The sequence below is a fragment of the Monodelphis domestica genome, chromosome 2 (genome assembly GCF_027887165.1).
Source record: "Monodelphis domestica isolate mMonDom1 chromosome 2, mMonDom1.pri, whole genome shotgun sequence".
NCBI lineage: Eukaryota > Metazoa > Chordata > Mammalia > Didelphimorphia > Didelphidae > Monodelphis > Monodelphis domestica.
Window position 1 is genome coordinate 535,771,620 of NC_077228.1, and position 20,130 is coordinate 535,791,749.

Here is a 20,130-nt window from a genome sequence, read left to right on the forward strand (position 1 = left end):
ATCCATCCATCCATCCATCCATCCACCCATCCATCCATCCTTCTACCCATCCATCCATCCATCCATCCATCCATTCATCCACCCATCTATCCATCCATCCATCCATCCATCCATCCATCCATCCACCCATCCACCCATCTATCCATCCATCCATCCATCCATCCATCCATCCATCCATCCACCCACCCACCCATCCATCTACCCATCCACCCATCCACCCATCCTTCCTTCCATCCCTCCATCCATCCATTCATCTCTCCACCTATCCAATGGTCCATCCATCCATCCACCCATCCATCCACCCATCCATCCATCCATCCATCCATCCATCCATCCATCCATCCATCCATCCACGCATCCATCCATCCATCCATCCACCCATCCATCCATCCTTCTACCCATCCATCCATCCATCCATCCATCCTTCTACCCATCCATCCATCCATCCATCCATCCATTCATCCACCCATCTATCCATCCATCCATCCATCTACCCATCCACCCATCCACCCATCCTTCCTTCCATCCCTCCATCCATCCATTCATCTCTCCACCTATCCAATGGTCCATCCCCCACCTCCATTCTCTCTTGTCCCACAATTTGATGCTATTACAGTTTAGAGCTGCCCCAGGACTTTGGGGAGTCTCTCCCTATTTCTGCCCCCACACTGTAGCTGTGCATTTCTGGGGGTATTTTTGGCTGTCTTGGACTGGGCCAGTGATTTCTCCGCTTTCAGGAGCTCTAGGTAAGGGAACTCCCTCTCCCGTGCGGGCGGACACCTGCTTATTGGCACCTTATTATCTCAGTGGGTTGGTGGAGGCCGCCGAGGGGTGAGATCCCAGGGCACGCCGTCAGCCTGGCAGGCGGGAGTTGAACCCGGGACCTGAGCTGGCTGAGCCCAGCTCTCTCTTCGTCATGCCACAAAAGGCCACGTCCGACAATTTCTTGAGTGAGTTCCTGACTCTAAGTTAAGGCCAGGCACCTCTGTCTGCACATCAGACAGGCTGCCTAGGAGGGTCCATGAAGGGCTGGTCAGCTTGTCGCCCGTCACCCAGACTCATCCGGCCATGAGGACAAAGAATCCTCCAATTCAGAATCGGGGGAGGCCTGGCTTGAGCCTCGGCCACTGGGGGGAGGGGGGTGACCTCTGACCCGTCCCTTCCTCCCTCTGTCCTGGGGTCTACCTGTAAAAGGGCGTCATCAGCCCGGGAGCGTTTACACGCGGGGCCCCTGGCAGCTTTGAGGAGTGGTGGTGAGCCTCCCGTCCCCCTCATTCACACCAACGTCCCCCCATGCATGTAGAGGACGTCCCTTAAATGACATGCGTTTGGGGCGGGAGTCACACCGGCTCTCAAGACCCCGAGAGCTCAGACTAGAAGCCAGAAGGGCTCTCGGGGGCCACCTGACGCAGCTCCTCCATTTTACAGCAGGGGAAACTGAGGCCCAGAGAGGGAAGCCGAGCTGAACCCGGGCCTTTGACTGTGAAAGCCGCTCTTTCCCCCACCCCGGGCTGATTTTCATGCGGGGCCAAGAGGAGGGCGGCTGGGCGTCCCTTCACAGCAATCACATGTTCGTCCATGCAGGGGGGCTGCGACACACGGCAAGGGGGGGCTCCTACCCCTATCTTTTTGTCTTTCCACTCTATGGTTTCCTGAAGGTCGGAAACCTCCCTGACATAAGTGTCCTGTTTCTGCTGGAGCTGCCGGATTTCCTGAAGGACGAGCAGAGGAGACAGAAAGCCCGAAGGTTAGAGGCAGAGAAGGGGAGGCCTCCACGTGTGGCCGGCCGGCGCAGGGGCGCCCCGGCACGAGCTCGATCCAAGGGGGAGAGTGACTGGGCCAGGGTCTCCGGGCCAGGAAGGGGCGGAGCCGGGCGGTCCTCTTCGCTGAGGCAGCCCCGCCCATCTCCCCCCACCCCCGGGCCCCTCCCCAGGGCTGGGAGGGAACCCGCAGCCAGCAGCTTCTCCAGGAACAGAGCAAGCCTCCGGGAGGCTCGGCGCACCCACTTACCGCCAGCATCTCCTCTCTCTGCTTTAAGGCCTCTTTGGCTTCGGCAAACTGGAACTGCAGCACGCTGTGGGCATGTTTCTGCCTTTCGAATTCCTGGAAGAACGAGCACGATGAGGAGGGGGAGGAGCGCGCCGCGGGCTGGCGCGGGGGACCCCAAAGGGCGTTAGGAGAGGCGGAGCCTCAAAGCGGGGCGCCGCGGGGGAGGGCCTGGGTTCGAGCCTGGCCTCAGACACCTCCTCGCTGGGCGAGCCTGGGACAGTCCCTAGACCTTCCGGGCTCTGTCCGGCAGACCTCGCCTCCTGGGCTGCCGCCCTCCTGGGGCTTCCGGGCCCTTCCAGATTCCGTCCCCCGTCACTACCCTCCGCCAAAGGCCGGCTGCACCCCTCGGAGTCTCCTGGTCAGCCGCCAGCCCTGGGCGGGGCCTCCTCCTGCGCCATTCCCGCCCCTCCCCCGGGGGTGGAGGGCGCACGTTCTCAGCCATTTTGAACCTTCCCTTCTGCCTTGGACTCACTACTAGGGCTTGGCTCCAAGGCAGAAGAGCGAGCCGTCAGGGCTAGGCAATGGGTCACGCAGCTGGGGAGGTCTGAGGCCAGATTAGAACCCAGGACCTCCCGGCTCCAGGCCTGGCTCTCCCCCAGGGCACCAGCTTTTAAAGTTCGCTCCCGCCATCCTTCCGGTAAAGCTGTGGCTACATGTAAGCATCGCTTCCTGCTGACCCACCGAGAGGAAGGGAAGGAGGGAATGACTACAAGCCTGCTGTTTTCTTGTGAAAAAATCAGATTTGGGTTTAAGCGCCAGAGAAAACGCTTCTTAGCCAGGTGGGAGTCGATCCTGAGGGTCAATTCTGACAGGAGGCGAGAGTTAAACAAAACAAAAGAAGGCTACGGTGCCCCTGGGTGGGGGGGGGGGGTCAGTGCAGAGAGCCAGGCCTGGGGACAGGAGATCCTGGGTTCAAATCTGCCCTTAGACACCGTCTGGCTGTGTGACCATTTCCTGGGCACATCAGTCACTTGACCCCAACGGCCCTGCTCTGACCACTCCTCTGCCTCAGAGCCAGTCATTACATTAGGATTGATTCTAAGAAAGGAAAGGACTTAAAAAGAAACACGAGGGTCCTGCCAGGTGGGACGAGGGCCAGCCAGGGAAGATGGTGCCCCACCTACCTTGTTCTTCTCCTCATACTGTCTTCGAGATTCAGCCAGTTGTTCTTCCAGTTCCAGCAAGGCGTCTTTGAGGGTGTCAACCTGGTACATGAAGTTCGTCTTCTCGTTGTCCAGCTGGGCATTGGAGACCATGGCCTTCTTGTACTTCTCTTCGACCTCTGCCAGGGAGTCCTGTGGAAGCCACAGGGAGAGATGTAAAGATAAGTTAGGGTCGTGACCTAATTTAATTCTAATTTTTGGTCGCCAGGGGATATCCCAAATAAAAATACCCAAGTCAGTTTGGAAATATATGGTGGTTTAATCAATATAGAGGGAAGAAATCAAGGAGAAGAGAGAGGGAGAGGGTATAGGATTTCTCCCACCTGGCCTGTGCCAGGGGGAGTTCAAAATCCTCCGCTACAAGGTTTCTGAAGAAGATTAGAGGCTTCTAAGTGGATAGTGTTTGAAAGGTAAAAGAGAAAAAATCAGCCTAAAATTCCGAGAGATCTCAGAGAAGATACCTCACTTCACCTAGGTAACTAGTCTTTCTCCAGTATGGTATCAAGGAAAACTCACCACTAAAAACCAGACAATAGCTGATGTCACGCCAAGATGTTGACATGTTCAGCCAGCTGCCACCAGCCACCTCTCTTCTGTCCAAGAGGCCGGAGAGAGGAAGTGACACAAAATATAGATGGTTTTATATCACTTTCCTGCGTCTCACAGGTACCAATGATATCTTAGGCTTGACTTAGGACAGTCCTGGGGTCTGTCAGTTGTTTCTGATTGGCCATTTGCTAGCACATGTCTGTCATAGGCCATCCTCTAAAATATGTAATCCTTAAGTATGGGTGTAGACATTCCTGATTTTGTTAGACTAAGTAGGGTGGAGTAATCTAAAGTTCACAGAGAGGAGACCAGAGGCGGCCATTAGTCGCAGAGTTCTTGGGAAGTTAGTCTTGGTGGCGAAGAGGAAGGAGGGAAGCACTTGAGAGCTTTCCTACATATCCGTGATGGAAAAGAAGCTTTCAATGTGGGGAGGCACGCCCTCTAATCATGCTCGGCGGGGGGCAGGGAGCTCTTTAGATGGCAGCCCGTTTTGTCAGGTATCCAGGACAGACCCCGATTCTGGAAGGGGATTTGGCCCTGGAAGCTTGTGGTTTCCTGATTTTTAGTGTTAAACAAGGGCCAACAAACTACTAGTGATTTAGTTATGAACCACCGGTGTCTGCGGAGGAAAACAATTCCTACGTTCATCAAAGCGGCTGACATCAAATGATGGAAGGGGTTCCCTGTCCCCTGGAGTTGTATCAGCTTAGAAAACAAAGGGATGGCGCCATATGTAATCCTTGAAGTTTCACGGCCTTACAATGGCTCCCTCTGGGTTGTGCTGACTTTACCTAATTCTTTGCTATGTTCCTATGATAGGGCTAAGAAAGGTCGAGAGAAGAACCTTGGAGTCTGAGAACGTGGCTCTAGCTACGGTAGGTCACTGGGCAGCCAGTCATCCCACCTGGGCCTTAGTTTCCCTCATTTGTCAGATGAAGGGCTGGGATAGCGAGAGGGCCTCTCAGGTCCCTTCTGGCCATAAATCTATGAACTTTTGTGCCTGCTAGGCAGGAACTGAGATAGCCACCAATTCAGAAAGTATTTTACTAAAATGGCGGACATAAGAAGAACCTTCCATCCAACCAACATTCCAGCACCACGTGTCATGAGCGTCGATTTGCAGCTCCTGATTGGTTGTGAATACAACAACACACTTTGTGGCTTGGGAACTAACACAGTATCTGAGGAATATTTCGGGCCAGCCCAGCACACGGAGAAGCCCGGGCTTTTAGTCCTCTAGGCACAGGCTCACTAGTGCGGAGGGCCCTGAAAGAATCACGGCATCCCTAGAAAGCGGTCCCGGAGAGGAGGGAAACGGCCATTTTTGTTGTCTTTGGGAGGGCCGTGAACAGTTAACTGGGTTTCAGTCCTAGCTCTGATTATTATCGGCCGTGTGACTCTGGAGGAGTGACCATGTTTCTGAGCCTCAGTCAACACCTCTGTAAGATGGGGATAATGACCCTCAAGCACACTGTTGGGATCGGACGAGATGATGGACGTAAATTTTACAAATTCTATGGCACCTCCATAAAGGCCGGTCACCGTCTGCCTCATCTCACCCCTAGCACAGCCCAGAGCCTGGCCCGAGCCTGGAGCAGGCACTTCCCTTAATGGGTGAGAATGCAGCCGAGTTCTGAGCTTCCACCGGAGCTCGCTCCCTCCCACAGGAATAGTCCGAGCACGGCTGGACAAATAAGGGAGCAAGCCTGCCCGTGCAGAGCTGGCACCACTTAATTCCCAAAGTCTAAATCCAAGGGGAAGAGCAGGCTCAGGCCTGGGGTAAGCCCACGGGCCTCACTCCTCGGCATCCAGCCTTTGAGGCTGTAATTCTGGGGCCATGTTGGTTGGGGCCAGATGGCTCGTTGTGCAGGCAATGAGGTGGCCAGACGCCCCTTCCTCAGTGAACTCTGCCTCCCTCCGCTGCCTGGTTGGGGTGCAGGCGTTCTGCACTGCTGATCTCTGAGGAGAGGGTTAGAGGGTCCCAATCGGGTGCCATCGAGCCCTTTGGAGCCGGAGCCTGAGGTCTTCGTGTGAGTAACCCAAGCTGTGTTGGGTGTAATGGAAAAAGCCAGCCATCCGCAGAACCCACAAGAAAACCAATTCCCAGCCTTCCAAAGTCTCCCAGCATGCACTAGTAAACGTGTTAGTGATCCTTTCTGTTGAATGGTGCTCTCTGGGAAGAAAACCCGGGGGGGGGGGGGGTCGCTGCTCTGGAAATGAAGGGCAGCACGTTGCTCCAGTTTGAATTCTTTCTGATTAAAACCATTTTAATTTTAATTTCATTTGAAATTGGTTCCATTTTAGTTCGAGCTCTTTGGGCTGGTTTCCTCTGCCCGAGGTAAGCTGGGTTAGTATCACACACGGCCACCGAGCAGCCTTCGGACAGGTACCTTCATTTCTTTCAGGCCCTGCATGTATTTGCCTTCTACATCCTGAATCTGGTCCTTCAACTCATTGATCTCCTGAGGGAAACGGCAAAAACAGGGAAGGATGTCACAGAGACAAATGGACGGGTCACCCACAGAGGCCAGGGATGTCCAGCTGGAGCTGACGGGCTTCTGGGTCCTAATTTCCCAAATGACAAAACTTCCACAAATAATTAAATAGCCAGTGAACACCGGGGTGAGGAGGTCCCTTCCGCACTGTTGTTTTTAGGCCCCCACACACAGTCTCTTATGGAATTGCTTGGCAATGGAGTTAAAGGGCCTGATCCGGGTCCCAATTCTGCCATTACTGCTGGTAAGACCTTGGGTAAGTCATTCCCCTCCTGGGCCTGTTTCCTCTTTTCCAAAATGAGGGAATTGGCCAAGATGCCTGCTTGAGTCCCCCCAAGCTAGCTCTGCACCACCACCACCACCACCCCCAACACCACATCACAATGGAATGAAGAAAAAGTTCTTTTCCTAAAGGAATCTTAAGAGCTTGACCCTTCTGATCTCGTCTTCACGAGAGCCGATGGCCCACGAGGCCTCCGGCTCGGCTTCAGTCTTTAAACTGGGGCTCCTGCGCAGCAGCCTCACAATGAGACGAGTTCTTTTACAGCCTCTCGTTCCCCGCAGCCCCATCTCCTCCCTCCACGCCATCCCTCTACCATGACGGAGGTGGGTGGGTGGTATTTCTTGTTGGATCCCCTGCGCCCACACATAGTGGGGGAGGACCTTTGCTTTCTGCATGGCCGGGGTCTAGTCGGTCCCTGGCACACAGCAGGCTCTCAGACGTGTACATGGACCCGAAGGACAAATCACCAGGTTATCCGGCTCTCTGTCCCAGCTGCCAGGAGACCCGCCTGGGTCGGGTGGATGCCCAGCCTTGCTCCGAGATCTCCTTTGGAACTACACATTGGGGTTTCCCATTCAGAGGTTCCTTCTGCCTCTGGAGTTGGGTCCAGACAGACAGAAGGACAAACAGGGCAGGAGCACGATGGGAGAACAAGGATTTCCCCCCTCTGGATGGCTGGTTTTCACACCAGAAATCACCCAGCGACGTCTTACCTTGATTTCCCTGATGGAGGCCTCGGTGTCCACAGAGATGGATGTGTCTCCGCTGCCCCTCCGCGAGGAGGTTCCTCCCAGAGAGGCCAGCGTGGCTGCGGATAAGCTGGGCATGTTGCGAGAGCCCTAAAATATATTAAGAGACCATTTTCAGACCCCAAAATTGCCTTGGACCAAATACTGGATCAAGTCTCTAAATTGACACAGGTCTAATAGAACCACATCCCAACCTTTTCCAGGCCAGGAAGATGGTGGGTGGTCACTCCCGGACGTGCCCTCCCAAGGTTTTCCCAAGGGAGCCCAGCACCCTTGGGAACCCTCCTGCCCCACACAGGCAGAAACTTGCAGCGGGAAGCCCCGGGGGGACACGCTAGAGCTCAGAATTTCCCAGAGCAATCCCAATCTAGTCCCCAGATGGCTCTTCTCCTGTTTCTGAAAATTGGGAATATGCTTTTCCTTATTTCATACATGAATTCTGAAGGCTTTAAAGCCATCATGTTTAAAAGTGACAAGATAAAACTATGATTAGATGGACTGCCTTACCTTCTCCGTAAAGTCCTTTTCTGGCCGCTCTTCAACCTGCCAAAACGGGGAAAAAAAAGAAAAGATCTCAGTTGGCAAATATTACCTATTTAAAAGCAACAATTAGTTAATCCGCATTTAGGTGGCAGACACTTGGGCTGTGTTTCCTCTGCTTGAGGTCACTATGGGCCACCGTAGATAGAGTGCCGGACATCTCAGGAAGAGCAGAACTCAAACTTTGCTTCAGACTCTTACTAACTGTGCAACTCAGAGCAAGGCTATTAGCCGTGTATAATTGAAAATGTTACCCTAAGAAAAAAGAACTACATTTCCCAGGAGCCCACTGACTTCCTGTCCTTACGTACTTCCTGTAGTCAGGGGATATTAGGCAAGGATGTGAAGGGTCCCACCTCTTTACTTCCTGTCCCAAGCTTGATAGTGGTAAGGTACTGTTTGAACTGGTTCATCAGCCATGGGCGCGTGGTCTTTATTTTGTATCTTCTTTATTCCTTGATTTCTAATGATCATTAATAAATCTCTTAAAATACAGTATTTTTATTATTGAGATTTAATTTTAACTTTTACAGCTGCCTGCCTCAGTTTCTCCAGCTATAAAATGGAGAACGTAATAGCACCATGCCACCAGTGTTGTAAAGACTCGCATGAAAAGCATTTTGCAAAGCTTGCAGGGTTATTTATAGAAATCATTAGCACAGGAGTCTTGAAGGACCTTCCCTGCTTGCTGGGGCTGGTACATTGGCATGACCAAAATGGCTGGAATGAATTTCATTTTAAGACTTGACCAGCCGTGGTGGTGGGCTTGTTATCCATTCGTTTTCAGCTGTGACTGACACTTTGTAACCACATTTGGGGCCTTCATGGCAGAGATGCTGGAGTGGTTGGCCATTTCCTTCTCTAGCTCATTTGACAGATGAGGAAACCGAGGCAAACAATAGAGTCTGAGGCCAGATTATAAATTGGGAAAATGAGTCTTCTTGACTTCAGGCCCAGCTGTATGGGCAGATAACAGACAACAGAAGATGGAATAGAGAACCGTTTTTATTCAACACAGTAAGTGTCTGAAGCAAAGCTCAAACTCGGGTCTTCCTGAGAAATCGGGTGCTCTCTCCACCATGGCCCACAGCAACTTCAGGCAAAGGAAAGCCAGTGGAAGTGTCTAACCCCTTCAAAGGGGATGAACCTGGGCACTGATTCCAGAACGAGCCCTGGAGAGCCACCTAATAAGCTGAATCTGAATCCACGTCCCCATGCCGAGCTGTTCCTAAACTCTCCCTTCTGAGGACTCCCCTCAGCAGTGACCAACAGAACCAGGGCCCGCGGTGCAGGCACCCTCAGGAAATGCCCACCGGGAGGCAGCCGGCCCGAGGGAAGCGGATCTCCCCAAACTCTATTTGAGATGAAGCAAGTAGAGGCCAACCTTGTTTTCAGAATAGTCCAGGCACGGAGCCCTGAAGGGATGGAAGCCCAGCAGGAGCAGCCCACGCTCCAACCCCAAACGCGGCATCTCCACGGGCCGGGAGCGCGTCCTGGTCCCCAAAGCGAGCCCCGACCTCGGAGGCTTCATGGAGCGGCTGCCGGGCTCCAGACCTCTTTATTCCCCCCCAGACTGGCCAAACCAAGGATGGAGCAATCGTTGGCCTCAAAGAGTTTCATTTCTCCCCAATCTCTGATCCACACGTTTCCCTCTTCCTAAAATACCCGATGACGGGACCCCGTTTCCAGGCCCAAACGCTACGGGCCAGCGGAGGAGTTTCAGCACCAGCGAGCAGAGCTGCAGCCTTTTCAAGGGGGTATTTTTAACTTCTGCCCACCAGAGGCCTGAGGTCGCTAGGGGCTGAGCCAGAGCAAACACAGGGCCGGCCTTGGCAGCCACCACCCTCCGCAAGAACAGGCCATGCAGGCGCAGAGTCTGGAAGGCAGAAGGCTTGTGGGGGCGATCAAGGGAAGCTGTAGAAGGTTCCCCGTCCTGGTCATCGGAGTCACAACGATGACGATTTCTCCCCATTTTAATATTTTTAGACACAATTCTTCTTTTTCCTTTTGGAATAAAAGTTTCTCAGATCTGAGCTCTCTCACATTTGCCCTCCTAAAAGGGGCTTCAAGGATTGGAAATTTTTATAAATCCTTCTATCCTAGGAGCAACACTGTGCATGGGTGCCAAGGCAGAAGATTGGGAAGGGCTAGAAAATGGGGGCTAATGACTTGCCCAGGGTCACACAACCAGGAAGTGTCTGAGACCAGATTTGGAACTCAGGTCTTCCTGTCTAGGCCACTGAACCCTTGAGCTGCTCCCAATTTTGTGAATGAAGAAATCTCTGCTCCTCCCTCCTCCCTAAAGGGCCCAGAACCTTTGTTCCATAATCTCACGGAGGTCTCCAGCGTGTCCGGCTGATCCCACAGTCCTAAAGGGCTTTGTCAACATGACTCACTATTACGTTATCGTGATGGCATTGGGCCTCTGTGTGCTCAAGCCACCAAACCCTGCCACAGGAGGCTGAGGCATCAGCCCAAAGGTCACTTGGCTTTCTCTAAGGCACATTCCGGAAAATGATGGCATGCTGGTTTGTCACCTGGAGCAAAGTCCAGACCAAAATAAGGAGCTCCTGTGAGTTCAAAGGAGAGCTGGTGGCCCTAGTGGACAGAGCTCAGGGCATGGAGGAAGGAAGAACCGAGTTCAAATCTAACCTTAGACTCTTACTAGCTGTGTGACCCTGGGCAAGTCACTTCATCCTGTTTGCCTCCATTTCTTCATTTGTAAAAGAAACTGGAGAAGGACATGGCAAACCACTCCATTATCTCTAACCAAGAAAACCTCAAATGGGGTCACAGAGCTGGACATGACTGAACAACAATTCTTTTCATAAGCCCAATGAACTCAAATAAAAGGGAGGCTTGCACAGCCAGAGTAGGCTCCTGTTTGGTCACTGTACTGAGTTTAAGGAGAGGGGGCAGGCTTGTGTTGAACCAGAGGGAGAGTCAACTAGGTCATGGGATTTATTGCTGAAGGTCAATCTACCCATTCTGCAAATAAGAAGACTGAGACCCTGAGAAGAGAAGGAAGTGACTTGCTCAAAGTCACCAAGGAAGTAAAGAAATCTGCTAAGGAAGGACTTCATACAGGAAGCTCTCTAGTCTCATGGAAATGAAACTGGGTGGGAAGGAGGAAAAGGGGGATAAGAAAGAAAAATTCAGGGACCCTCCCCCAAACCCTCGAACTCGAATCCGTCCATGAATTAGTATTTATTTGCTCTTTCTGCTTTAAACATTGGTCCCTGGGCTTTTTTCTTGGGGGGGAGGGGCAGCATTGAGGTTCCTACTTCTGTCCCATTAAAATAATGATTTATATTAATATATTTATAATGATGCCAATCAAAATAAGCAATCTAACAAAGCAGATGGTTTGGGGAGAGCATCACTCACTCACTCACTCACTCACTCACTCACTCACTCATCTACAAATAGCTGAAGCCTACCTTGGGATTAATGTCCCAAAACCTACCTCCCAGCCAAGGGCCATGTGGTCTTCCCAACAAAAGCTCCTATCTCTTCCCTGACATGGAAATGTACTCCAAAGCTGTCTTGTGGGTGCTGTTTTGGTTTCGGGGTGCACCCTCTGATCTTCTCAGGTTCTCTACACACACACACCTTCCACACCAGGCTGGCTGAGTGCCCAAGCACCACTTTAAGCCAAATCCTCCAGGGTTCCGTGTGCCCTGGCTCTCCCCGGAAGCACCTCCAACACATTTCCTTCTCTCTCCCCATTCAGTGGGTATGGATAGAGGGAAAAGACAGGCTCTGCCCTCAGATCTCATAGAGGAGACAACAAGCAAATGTATCCAAAGGGGCTATCGACAGGACAAATGGGGAGATTCACAGAGGGAAGGCCCTGGCATTAGGAGGTGTGGGGAAGGCTTCCTGGAGGAGGTGGCATTGGAGATGGGTCTTAAAGGAAGCCAAGGAGGCCAGAGGGCAGAGATAGAATGCGAGGATGTTCCAGGCATTGGGAAGAACCAGAGAGAATGTCTGGAGCTAAGAGGGTCTTGATCCTGGACCAGCCAGGAAGGAGCCCACTGTCCTTGGATGGAAAAGTATGTGTTGGAAGCAGGGGGTAAGAAGACTGGAAAGTAGGAGGGGCTTGAATGCTAAGCAGAATATTCTGTATTTGCTCCTGGAGGTCACTGGGAGCCACTGTGATTTAAGGAGGGGACTGACAGGATCAGATAGGCCCTTTGGGGCCTGATGCCTGGGGGACTGTTCACCATTTTCAGTGAGATCAGATGAGATTGAATGGGTGAAAAGCAAGAGAATCACAATAGTTTTTAGGGCTGACAGGTCAACTAATCCAAATGCTGACTTTGCTGTAGAGAAAAACCAAGGTAGAGAGGGTTCATGGACTGATCCAAGGTCACAATCAGCCCTTAGGAAAAACACCCAACCAAGGAAGGCCCTGGCTCTTCCCAAACCTCGGAAGTCATGGAGGAGGAGGACAAAAGGCCAGCCCCTGCCCTCGACAGCTTCCACCTTCTCCGCTATTATCAAAACACCAAAGCCAACAATCTCCAAAGGCCCCTCACATTCTTATATGCCACAAGAAAAAGAAGGAAGATAGGAAGGAAGGAAGGAAGGAAGGAAGGAAGGAAGGAAGGAAGGAAGGAAGGAAGGAAGGAAGGAAGGAAGGAAGGAAGGAAGGAGGGAGGGAGGGAGGGAGGGAGGGAGGGAAAGGAGGGAAGGAAGGAAGGAAGAAAAGAAAGAAGTGGAGAGAGCCAAGCTTAAATGGGTTGCTGTCTCAATATACTTGTGAGAGATCTAAAACGTTTTGGCAGAGCCTTGGTCTGAGAATGAATAAACCTAGATTCTAGTGCCAAGCTTTTCCACCAACTCATTGTAGGTAGGTAGGTAGGTAGGAAAGAAGGAAGGAAGAAAGGAAGGAAGGAAGGAAGGAAGGAAGGAGGAAAGGAAGGAAGGAAGGAAGGAAGGAAGGAAGGAAGGAAGGAAGGAAGGAAGGAAGGAAGGAAGGAAGGAATGGAGGAAGGAAGGAAGGAAGGAAGGAAGGAAGGAAGGAGGAAAGGAAGGAAGGAAGGAAGGAAGGAAGGAAGGAAGGAAGGAAGGAAGGAAGGAAGGAAGGAAGGAAGGAAGGGAGGGAGGGAGGAAGGAAGGAAGGAAGGAAGGAAGGAAGGAAGGAAGGAAGGGAGGAAGGGAGGCGACAGAGAAATGAAAATGTTCTCACCACTGGACTTGCCCGAGCGGAGCTGGCCCTGGAGGAAGCCCGAGATCCGGAACCCAGGTAGCCGCTGTACTCGGAGGGCTACCCACACACACCCCAGAACACAGGAGAGAGAAATAGAGGAGGGTAGTTAGCAGGCGGGCAGAGACAGACACAGAAGCAGCAGTCAGACCAGGGGCAAGAACACACAGCGGGACTTTGCTGGAAGGAAAACGTGAGGGATTCTCATTCAAACACAGGCATGGGCAATGTGGTCTGATGAACCTCCCAGAAAAAATTATGAAAAAGGCATCCAGAGTGGAGTGGATTGCCAGGGAAGGTATCCAATCAGCCCCAAGGGCAGTAAAGGCCCACTGCCTGCTGGACAGGAGGCGGCCACAATGGAGCGGTACAGAGGGCCGCCCACAGCCCCGGAAACCAAACCCTCCGTGGGGGAATCGGCTTCATCCCATCAGCTTGCGGTCTTCACTCCCCCTTGTTAGCGTCCTTGTTAATAGGAACAAATTGGATGTAGAATTTACTAGGGACTTGTTTGCTTTCAGCCCAGCACCCAGCCAGGAAGTTCTCTCTTGTTTAACCTCAGTCTGTGACTGGCTGGCCCAGTGGAGGATTGAATGGATGTGGCTAATGGGATCTATCCTGTATGGGGGCCGGAGCTTTTCTTTCTGTATCTCCAGCATCCACACAGTCAACCAACAAGCATTTCATGAAGCATTTCGCTGAGTGTGGGCTAATGCCTGACCACTTAGTCATGTGTGTGTGTGGGGTCTTCCTGAATCCACAGATCTGTGGCCAGCCAGAGCCCCTGGTTTCTGTTTGATTAAGTGCATGGTATGGATCCCTTCACTCGTGAATAACGTTCTTATTTCCTTTTCTTGGCAGAGAAAGAACATGGAGGTGGTGTATCTGTGCAGCATAGAAGACCCGAGTTCAAATCCAACCTTATTTATTAGCTGCGTGATCCTGGGAGATCCTGTTTGACTCAGTTTCTCAATCTATCAAACAAGGATAATGCTAATAGCTACTTCCCAGAATTATGTCAGGGGAGGTGATAATTGTAAAGTGCTTAACACAGCCCTTGGCACGTGATAAATATTATATAAATGGTAACTCTTATTTATTATTAACCACTCAAAAGCTACTTGGGATACTTGCCTATTTTAATATGACTTGATCTCTGAAAGAGATGGCGCCTCCAATGGAAGCATTAAGGATATTAAGCAGAATTTCCTTCGGTAGCAGAGATATACTCTAATTTGGATTGTGGTTCAGCAGCAGAAGAAGCACTGGTTCTGGGTTCAAATCCTACATCTGATCTATGCTGTCTGTATGCCCTTGGGTAAGTCACTAAATTCCCTGGTTCTCAGGTTCCTCATCTATAAACTTAAAAGAGGTAGAAAAGAAACTAGACTTTTGGAAACTTATTTTGCCAGTTACAAGAAGAAATCATTTCAAACAAAAACCACCAAAGAAAACCAGCCTCTGTGGCGTGTTTTCCAACAGTGCCTTGACTGAAACTCAGCAAGACGTGAGCGAATCGCCATCGTGTACCCAATTTAGAGACAAGGAAACTGAGTCATTCGCGATCACGGCTAACTCAGCACTGCCTGCAGGGTCTGCGTTCTCCGCCAGGCTGACGCTTAAACTGAGATAGAAAAGAAACTGATCGGCAGGATATTTGAATTTGGAACTGGCTGATTGGCCAGACCGGAAGCCCGCGGGTGCCTCTCTGGGGTCACAGACGGTTCAAGTTTCTACTTTCTTTGTAAAACTCTCCGCTGGGCGTCCGGGGACCGACAACCCCCCCAGCAGCTTACGGGAAGCGAGCTGGAGGCGCTGAATCTCCGGCTCCCGCCGTACACGCTCTCCTCGTACGCTGAGGCCTGCGATGAAAACAGAGCTTCAGAGGGGCTCCGGGGCACCCTGGGGTGCAGGGACAGCGCGCAGGCGCACGGGGAGGTTAGCTTCCGGGGCAGTGACACAGTGACAGGGCGACGCTTCCAGAGAAAGTGAGTCGACCAGAGAGGTTAGACGTGCCCAAAGGGAGCCCCGCCCACCGCCCACGCAGGAACCGCTTATCCAGCCCCCGAGGGCAGAAGCAGATAATCCCCCATCAAGGAATCATTCCTGGGAGACCTCCCTGCAGTGGGGGCTGGACGGTCTCTCCGGGCTCTTTCTGGCTTCTTGCGTCCGAGCTGCTGAGCACGCGCTGACTGACTGACTGCACATAATAGAGGTCCCCTTTAGCCCCCCGAGTCTAGGACCGGGTCTGGATAGGCGGGAGGCTCCTGGAGCTGCCGGGGCCTCTGGAGGGTTCAGGAGTCCTACACAAGGCTGGACGCGTCCCTGGGAATCTGGGAGAATCCCGCAGAGACTCTCCAGAGTTCCCGTGAGGCTGTCTGAGCAGCACAGAAAGTGTCTCGTCACGTGAATCTGCCTGAAAGGACCCCCTCCCTCCAGGCCCGCGCGGCCCCCTTCTTGTCCCCCCGGTTCCTGGGAACCGGCTCAGAAGGGAATCCAGCGCCAATCCGGAACCCGGAGCAGCACCGGGGCTGCCACAGGCCAAGACACAGAATCCGGGTGGACAATGGCTCCAGCTCTGGAGGGGGAGCAGGGCGGACCCCCAGGAGGCCAAAGAATGGCTCCCCAGTCATGTGATGGGGGGAGGGGCTGGGTCCAGAGCTCTGGGGAAAGAGGACAGGAAAGCAAGCGCACCAACCCTGCGCCACCGGGCAGCCTGAGCATCGCGGAACAGAAAGGAAGGCTGGAGGAGAGAAGCACATGGTTGGGTTCAACAAGTCCATCAATAACAAACCGCGGCCATTCATCAAGATGCTTCCTTGTGGGGTGTTGGGTTAGAATATCGGAATGAATTAGAGAAGGGAAAAAGGGACGAGAGCTGGTTGAGATCACAGATCTGGAGTTGGAAGGGACCTCCGAGTCCAGGGGAGCAACACCCCACCATTTTACAGAGGGGGAAACGGAGGCACATGGAGAATGACACATTTGTGCAAGGTCACAAAAGGGCAAGGCAGGACTTGAACTTGGGTCCTTTGATTCCAGAGCCAGTGATCTTACCCTTTCTCTTTCGTTAATAATTTAGTGTATTAATAATACATCACTTACATAGGATAATTTAGAGTGTAATGTCAAATAATACAGAAATAATCAAGTGCAGGATTTCACCCCAAAGCACACGAGGGGACCATTTTTCCTCCTCTGTCCTTCAGCGAAGAATGGCTTGGAGCAAGTTTTGGTGGGCCATCGGAAATCACTTTGAATTCACACAAAGATGGACTTCCTGAAAGCCCATCTTGAGGGGAAGGAAAGCCCTTAACACAGAAGAACGAGGATGGAAGAAAAGCACCCCAAAGGAGAGCCTGAGAAGCGAGTGGGGAGTTAGTCACCAGACAGACAGATGGGCGGGAAGGCCAGGGGAGAGGGGAAGAGGCCCACGAAGAATCCTCCCCTTTCATCTTAGAATCAATCCTGTGCACTGGCTCCAAGGCAGGAGAGCTGGAAGGGCTAGGCCTTGAGGGTGAAGTGACTTGCCCAGGGTCACCCAGCTGGGAAGTGCCTGAGGCCAGATTTGAACCAGGACCTCCCAGCTCCAGGCCTGGCTTTCTATCTCCTGAGCCTGGAGATTTAAGGCATCCTTAGATACAAGAGTGAGAGATGGAGCTGTAAAGGCCCCAATCTGAATCTGACAAACCCAATATTGCCTCCAGAAAGAAAGGTCAGGAACAACACTAGGAAAGAGACAGCAGCTCTACCATGAAAATAAATAAACTGTGAATGTTCCTGAGGAATTATCTTCCATACTGCAGAAAGAGGGTGTCCCAAAAGTCTTGGTGCAGCAGTGTTATTACAGCATTAAAGCACTAAAACTTTTGGGACACCTTGAAGAAAAGCTGGCCTCCAAAACTACAGTTCAAAGTCAGGTACTGTCGAAGAAGGAGGGCCATGACCCAACGCCGGGGACATAAAAAGTTCTGGTTTGGATCCTGCCTCCATCTCGAGTCACAAACATCCAAAACAGCATGCATAAAAATAAAACATGGACGATTCAACCTCGGAAGGAAGCTGTTTTCCCAGTCGTAATGTTCCGCGCTCTCCTTCCAGAACAGAAAGCATAGCAAAAAGAAAACAGAACTAAAAAAAGCCCACCTTGGGGACTGGGAGGCAAATTCCAGCTCCCAGAAAACAGGAAACATATGGAGAAGTGACCCAAAAGACGGAGCCCTTCTCCCCACTTCTCAGGGGAACCCTCTGATTACAGAAAGGGCTTCCCAAATCTCTTCCCGGACACATTGATGAGAGAAAAATGGCAACAACAAATAGGACAATAAGTGGGCAACGAATGCCGGAAAAGGAAGAGAAGCCCCCAAATGTATTTACCCCATCTGAGGGTTTAAAAAGCTGCACACGCGACAGCTCACCTACACCACCAAAAACGCTCTTAAATAAACATGGGTGGAGTGTGTGTGTGTGTATGTGTATGTGTGTGTATTTGTGTGTGTGTGTTGGGGGGATCTCGGCAATGAGCCAGGCCTATTCCCAGGAGCTACATCTTCCACTCGAATGGAAACAGCCATCATTATCAATGGGGTTACGAGCTCTCCACAGATTCCCTATCAGCGAGGTTGAAGCGTCCAAGTAGACCGAGTTAACCGTGACAAAAAGTGCACTGAAAGCCACACCAGGGCGGGGGTGGGGGGAAGAGGAGGAGGGAGAGGACAGACCCGAGCTCCGTTCTGGGAAGCCGATGAGGGTCTGGAGGGAAGGCTGCTGCAGGAGAGCCCGAGGTCCGAGTAGTAGGAGCCCTGGAATCAAAGGAAGGGGGAAAAGAAGGGCATGAGAAGGGGAGGCAGATTCATGTTCGTGCTTTTGGGTGAAAACCATCCCCCAGCAAGCATAGGATGGGACCCCTAAAGAGCAAAATAAACTTGGGGAAGGAGAGAAAGATGATCCGAGGAAGGAAGTTGTCTGGTCAAGCCAAAGCGAGCCAAGCCGCTTCTCTTCCTGATGGGAGCATCAGTCATCCGGGCAGATCTCCATTTTGGTGGCAGTTTTACGGGGATCATTCCCGGAGTGTGTGCCTGAGCTCAAAGACACACTGACCCCGGAGATCCCCCACGAGCCACCACTTTCCCCTACGCTAATCTTGCTCAAAGCCCCAGACCCACTTTTCAGGGAAAAAATAACACACAACCTGTGTTGGGTTTGATACGATCGAGTCTGGACCTTATTTTCTGTCTGCAGGCCTGCTTGGTTTATGATTGCAGGTGGGAGCGTGCATGGGTGCCGGGACCCAAAGACCACCATGCACAGCCCACGGCCCACCCTGCAGGGCAAGAGAAAGGCTTCCGGGGGAGCCGCTCGCCAGAACGTATCTGGAATGAATACAGGTGTCTAAGCCCGAGCTCAGAACCAGTTATTACAACTTACTTTACAAGACGGGCCTAATAGAATGAAACCAAGGAAAACGGTCGCCCCCTGAGCCGTCTCTTGTCCCCTCCTAAAAGGCTCCATTTTGGTGACGGCATTTCTATAATCCTAGAAATCCTCCTGATCCTAGTTTGGGAAACCCAACTGGGGATGGCGAGGAAGGCAGCGAATCGCCAGGCAACAACACCTAGAAAGGGGTTCTTCAACCAAGATCTGTCTCCAGGGCTCCGGCTCAGGCTAACTCCAGGAAAAATCCCAGACAGAGCGGAAGGTGAAAAGGTGGGAGGCACAGAGGAGCACGTGCAGCCTTCAGAGGGAGGACGATCTGGGCTCGGCCTATGCCCGGACCAGCGGCGTTCCCCCTCGGTGCTCTTTTCTAAACCCTTCGCTTCTGTCTTAGCATCAATAGTGAGCAGAGGAGCAGCAAGGGCTGGGCCATGGGGGTGAGTGACTTGTCCAGGGCCGCCCACGTGGGGAGTGTCTGAGACCAGATTGGAACCCAGGACCTCTCGTCTCCCAGCCTGAACCACATAGTGCCCTTCCAGGGACCTTTCCAAGCCTGTACATTGCCGACGGTTTCTTTGGTCGGTTTTTTTCCTCTATAAGTTCTCTATACGGGTGAAATTCCAGGTCTAGCATCTATCCCTGATGAACGGACGAGTCTGCGGGGACTAATCTCTACTCATCATAGTTACAGAACAAGCGAGAAATGATTATATGGTATATCTACACTAATTAGGACATGCAGAAATGTACGCATGCTATACACACACCAATACAAATATGCAATTGACTACTGCCAGGGGTGATGTCAGCTTCTGATCAATCAGTCGTCGGGTGACCAACAGACATTCGGGGGTCCCCAAGGGGTGAGAGAGGGTTATTGGGATGTTATTAGAAAAGGAAGGTCACTGAAGGACAAATCAATCTAGTCAGTCCGAGGAGGCAGGGTGTGTGCGCCGAGGAGGCCGCCTGCCTCCATGAAAGCGGCCAGGATGCCCACGAGGGAAAAGGGGTTAGTGTGAGCCCCGCGGTGGCGGCCCAATGAATGCCAACGACCATTAGTACGGAAGACATTCCGGGAGGGACAAAGCTCATGCTTCAAAACCTGCAGCCTCTGGAGAGAGCATCTGAAATAGTGAACTGGAACCCACCAACTTCTCCTCCCTGGATGACAAGCGGGTGGACAGTTTGCTTTCATGGCTCGGTCTGGAACCCTGAAGCAGCAAAGGAAAGAAAACTTAGGAGAGAGACGAGCACCGGCAGGAAGTAACCCAAAGCCTTGTTCCGGCCCCGTGGAAAGCCCCGGATCTTCTTTATTTCCCTGTAGGGGTGCGGCAGGCGAGGCTTTCAGGGTCCAGTTCTCGAATGAAATGCTGTGCGACGTGCTGACTATGAATGGGAAAGATTATATAAAATAGACTAGATTCAACCAATGGAGGGAGAAAAAAAATCTATGTTCTAATGAGGTGGCTGGGTGGCACACTGGATAGTCTTGGATGGCAAGAAATGTGGGGCATCAACTCCAGCTTCAGTCACTTCCTGGTTGTATCCTGGCCCAATCTCCTGACTTCTGCCTGCCTCAGTTTACTCCTCTGTAAAGACAAAAGCACCCGCCTCTCAGAATTTTTATGAGGATTAGAATCGATAATACTTGTAAGTT

At 52.0% G+C, this 20,130-nt stretch overlaps 1 protein-coding gene and 1 long non-coding RNA gene across 52 annotated transcripts in view; one reads left to right on the forward strand and one right to left on the reverse strand.

Annotated features, from left to right (window-relative positions):
- LRRFIP1 (LRR binding FLII interacting protein 1) overlaps nt 1–20,130 on the reverse strand; it is a 170,649-nt gene that overhangs the window by 22,106 nt on the left and 128,413 nt on the right. For 9 of the 50 annotated variants that reach the window (XM_056820062.1, XM_056820031.1, XM_056820026.1 and 6 more), the window contains 11 exons: nt 19,622–19,684; nt 17,762–17,842; nt 15,739–15,783; nt 14,837–14,902; nt 13,023–13,100; nt 7,796–7,831; nt 7,253–7,378; nt 6,152–6,223; nt 3,174–3,344; nt 2,011–2,103; nt 1,620–1,712 (listed from right to left, as the gene is read on the reverse strand). In XM_056820062.1, the coding sequence (XP_056676040.1) occupies nt 1,620–1,712; nt 2,011–2,103; nt 3,174–3,344; nt 6,152–6,223; nt 7,253–7,378; nt 7,796–7,831; nt 13,023–13,100; nt 14,837–14,902; nt 15,739–15,783; nt 17,762–17,842; nt 19,622–19,684 (924 nt within the window). Of the gene's footprint in view, nt 1–1,619; nt 1,713–2,010; nt 2,104–3,173; nt 3,345–6,151; nt 6,224–6,404; nt 6,544–7,252; nt 7,379–7,795; nt 7,832–13,022; nt 13,101–14,836; nt 14,903–15,738; nt 15,784–17,761; nt 17,843–19,621; nt 19,685–20,130 lie in introns of those variants that run through there. The other 41 variants (XM_056820071.1, XM_056820072.1, XM_056820059.1 and 38 more) reach the window with 12 other exon arrangements.
- LOC130457576 (uncharacterized) lies at nt 2,102–6,383 on the forward strand. 2 transcript variants are annotated; one of them, XR_008916897.1, is made up of 3 exons: nt 2,102–2,407; nt 4,581–4,636; nt 6,167–6,383. It is a non-coding gene; the product is annotated as an uncharacterized LOC130457576 (long non-coding RNA). The 2 variants fall into 2 exon arrangements; XR_008916896.1 differs by lacking the exon at nt 2,102–2,407 and having other exon boundaries at nt 3,341–4,636.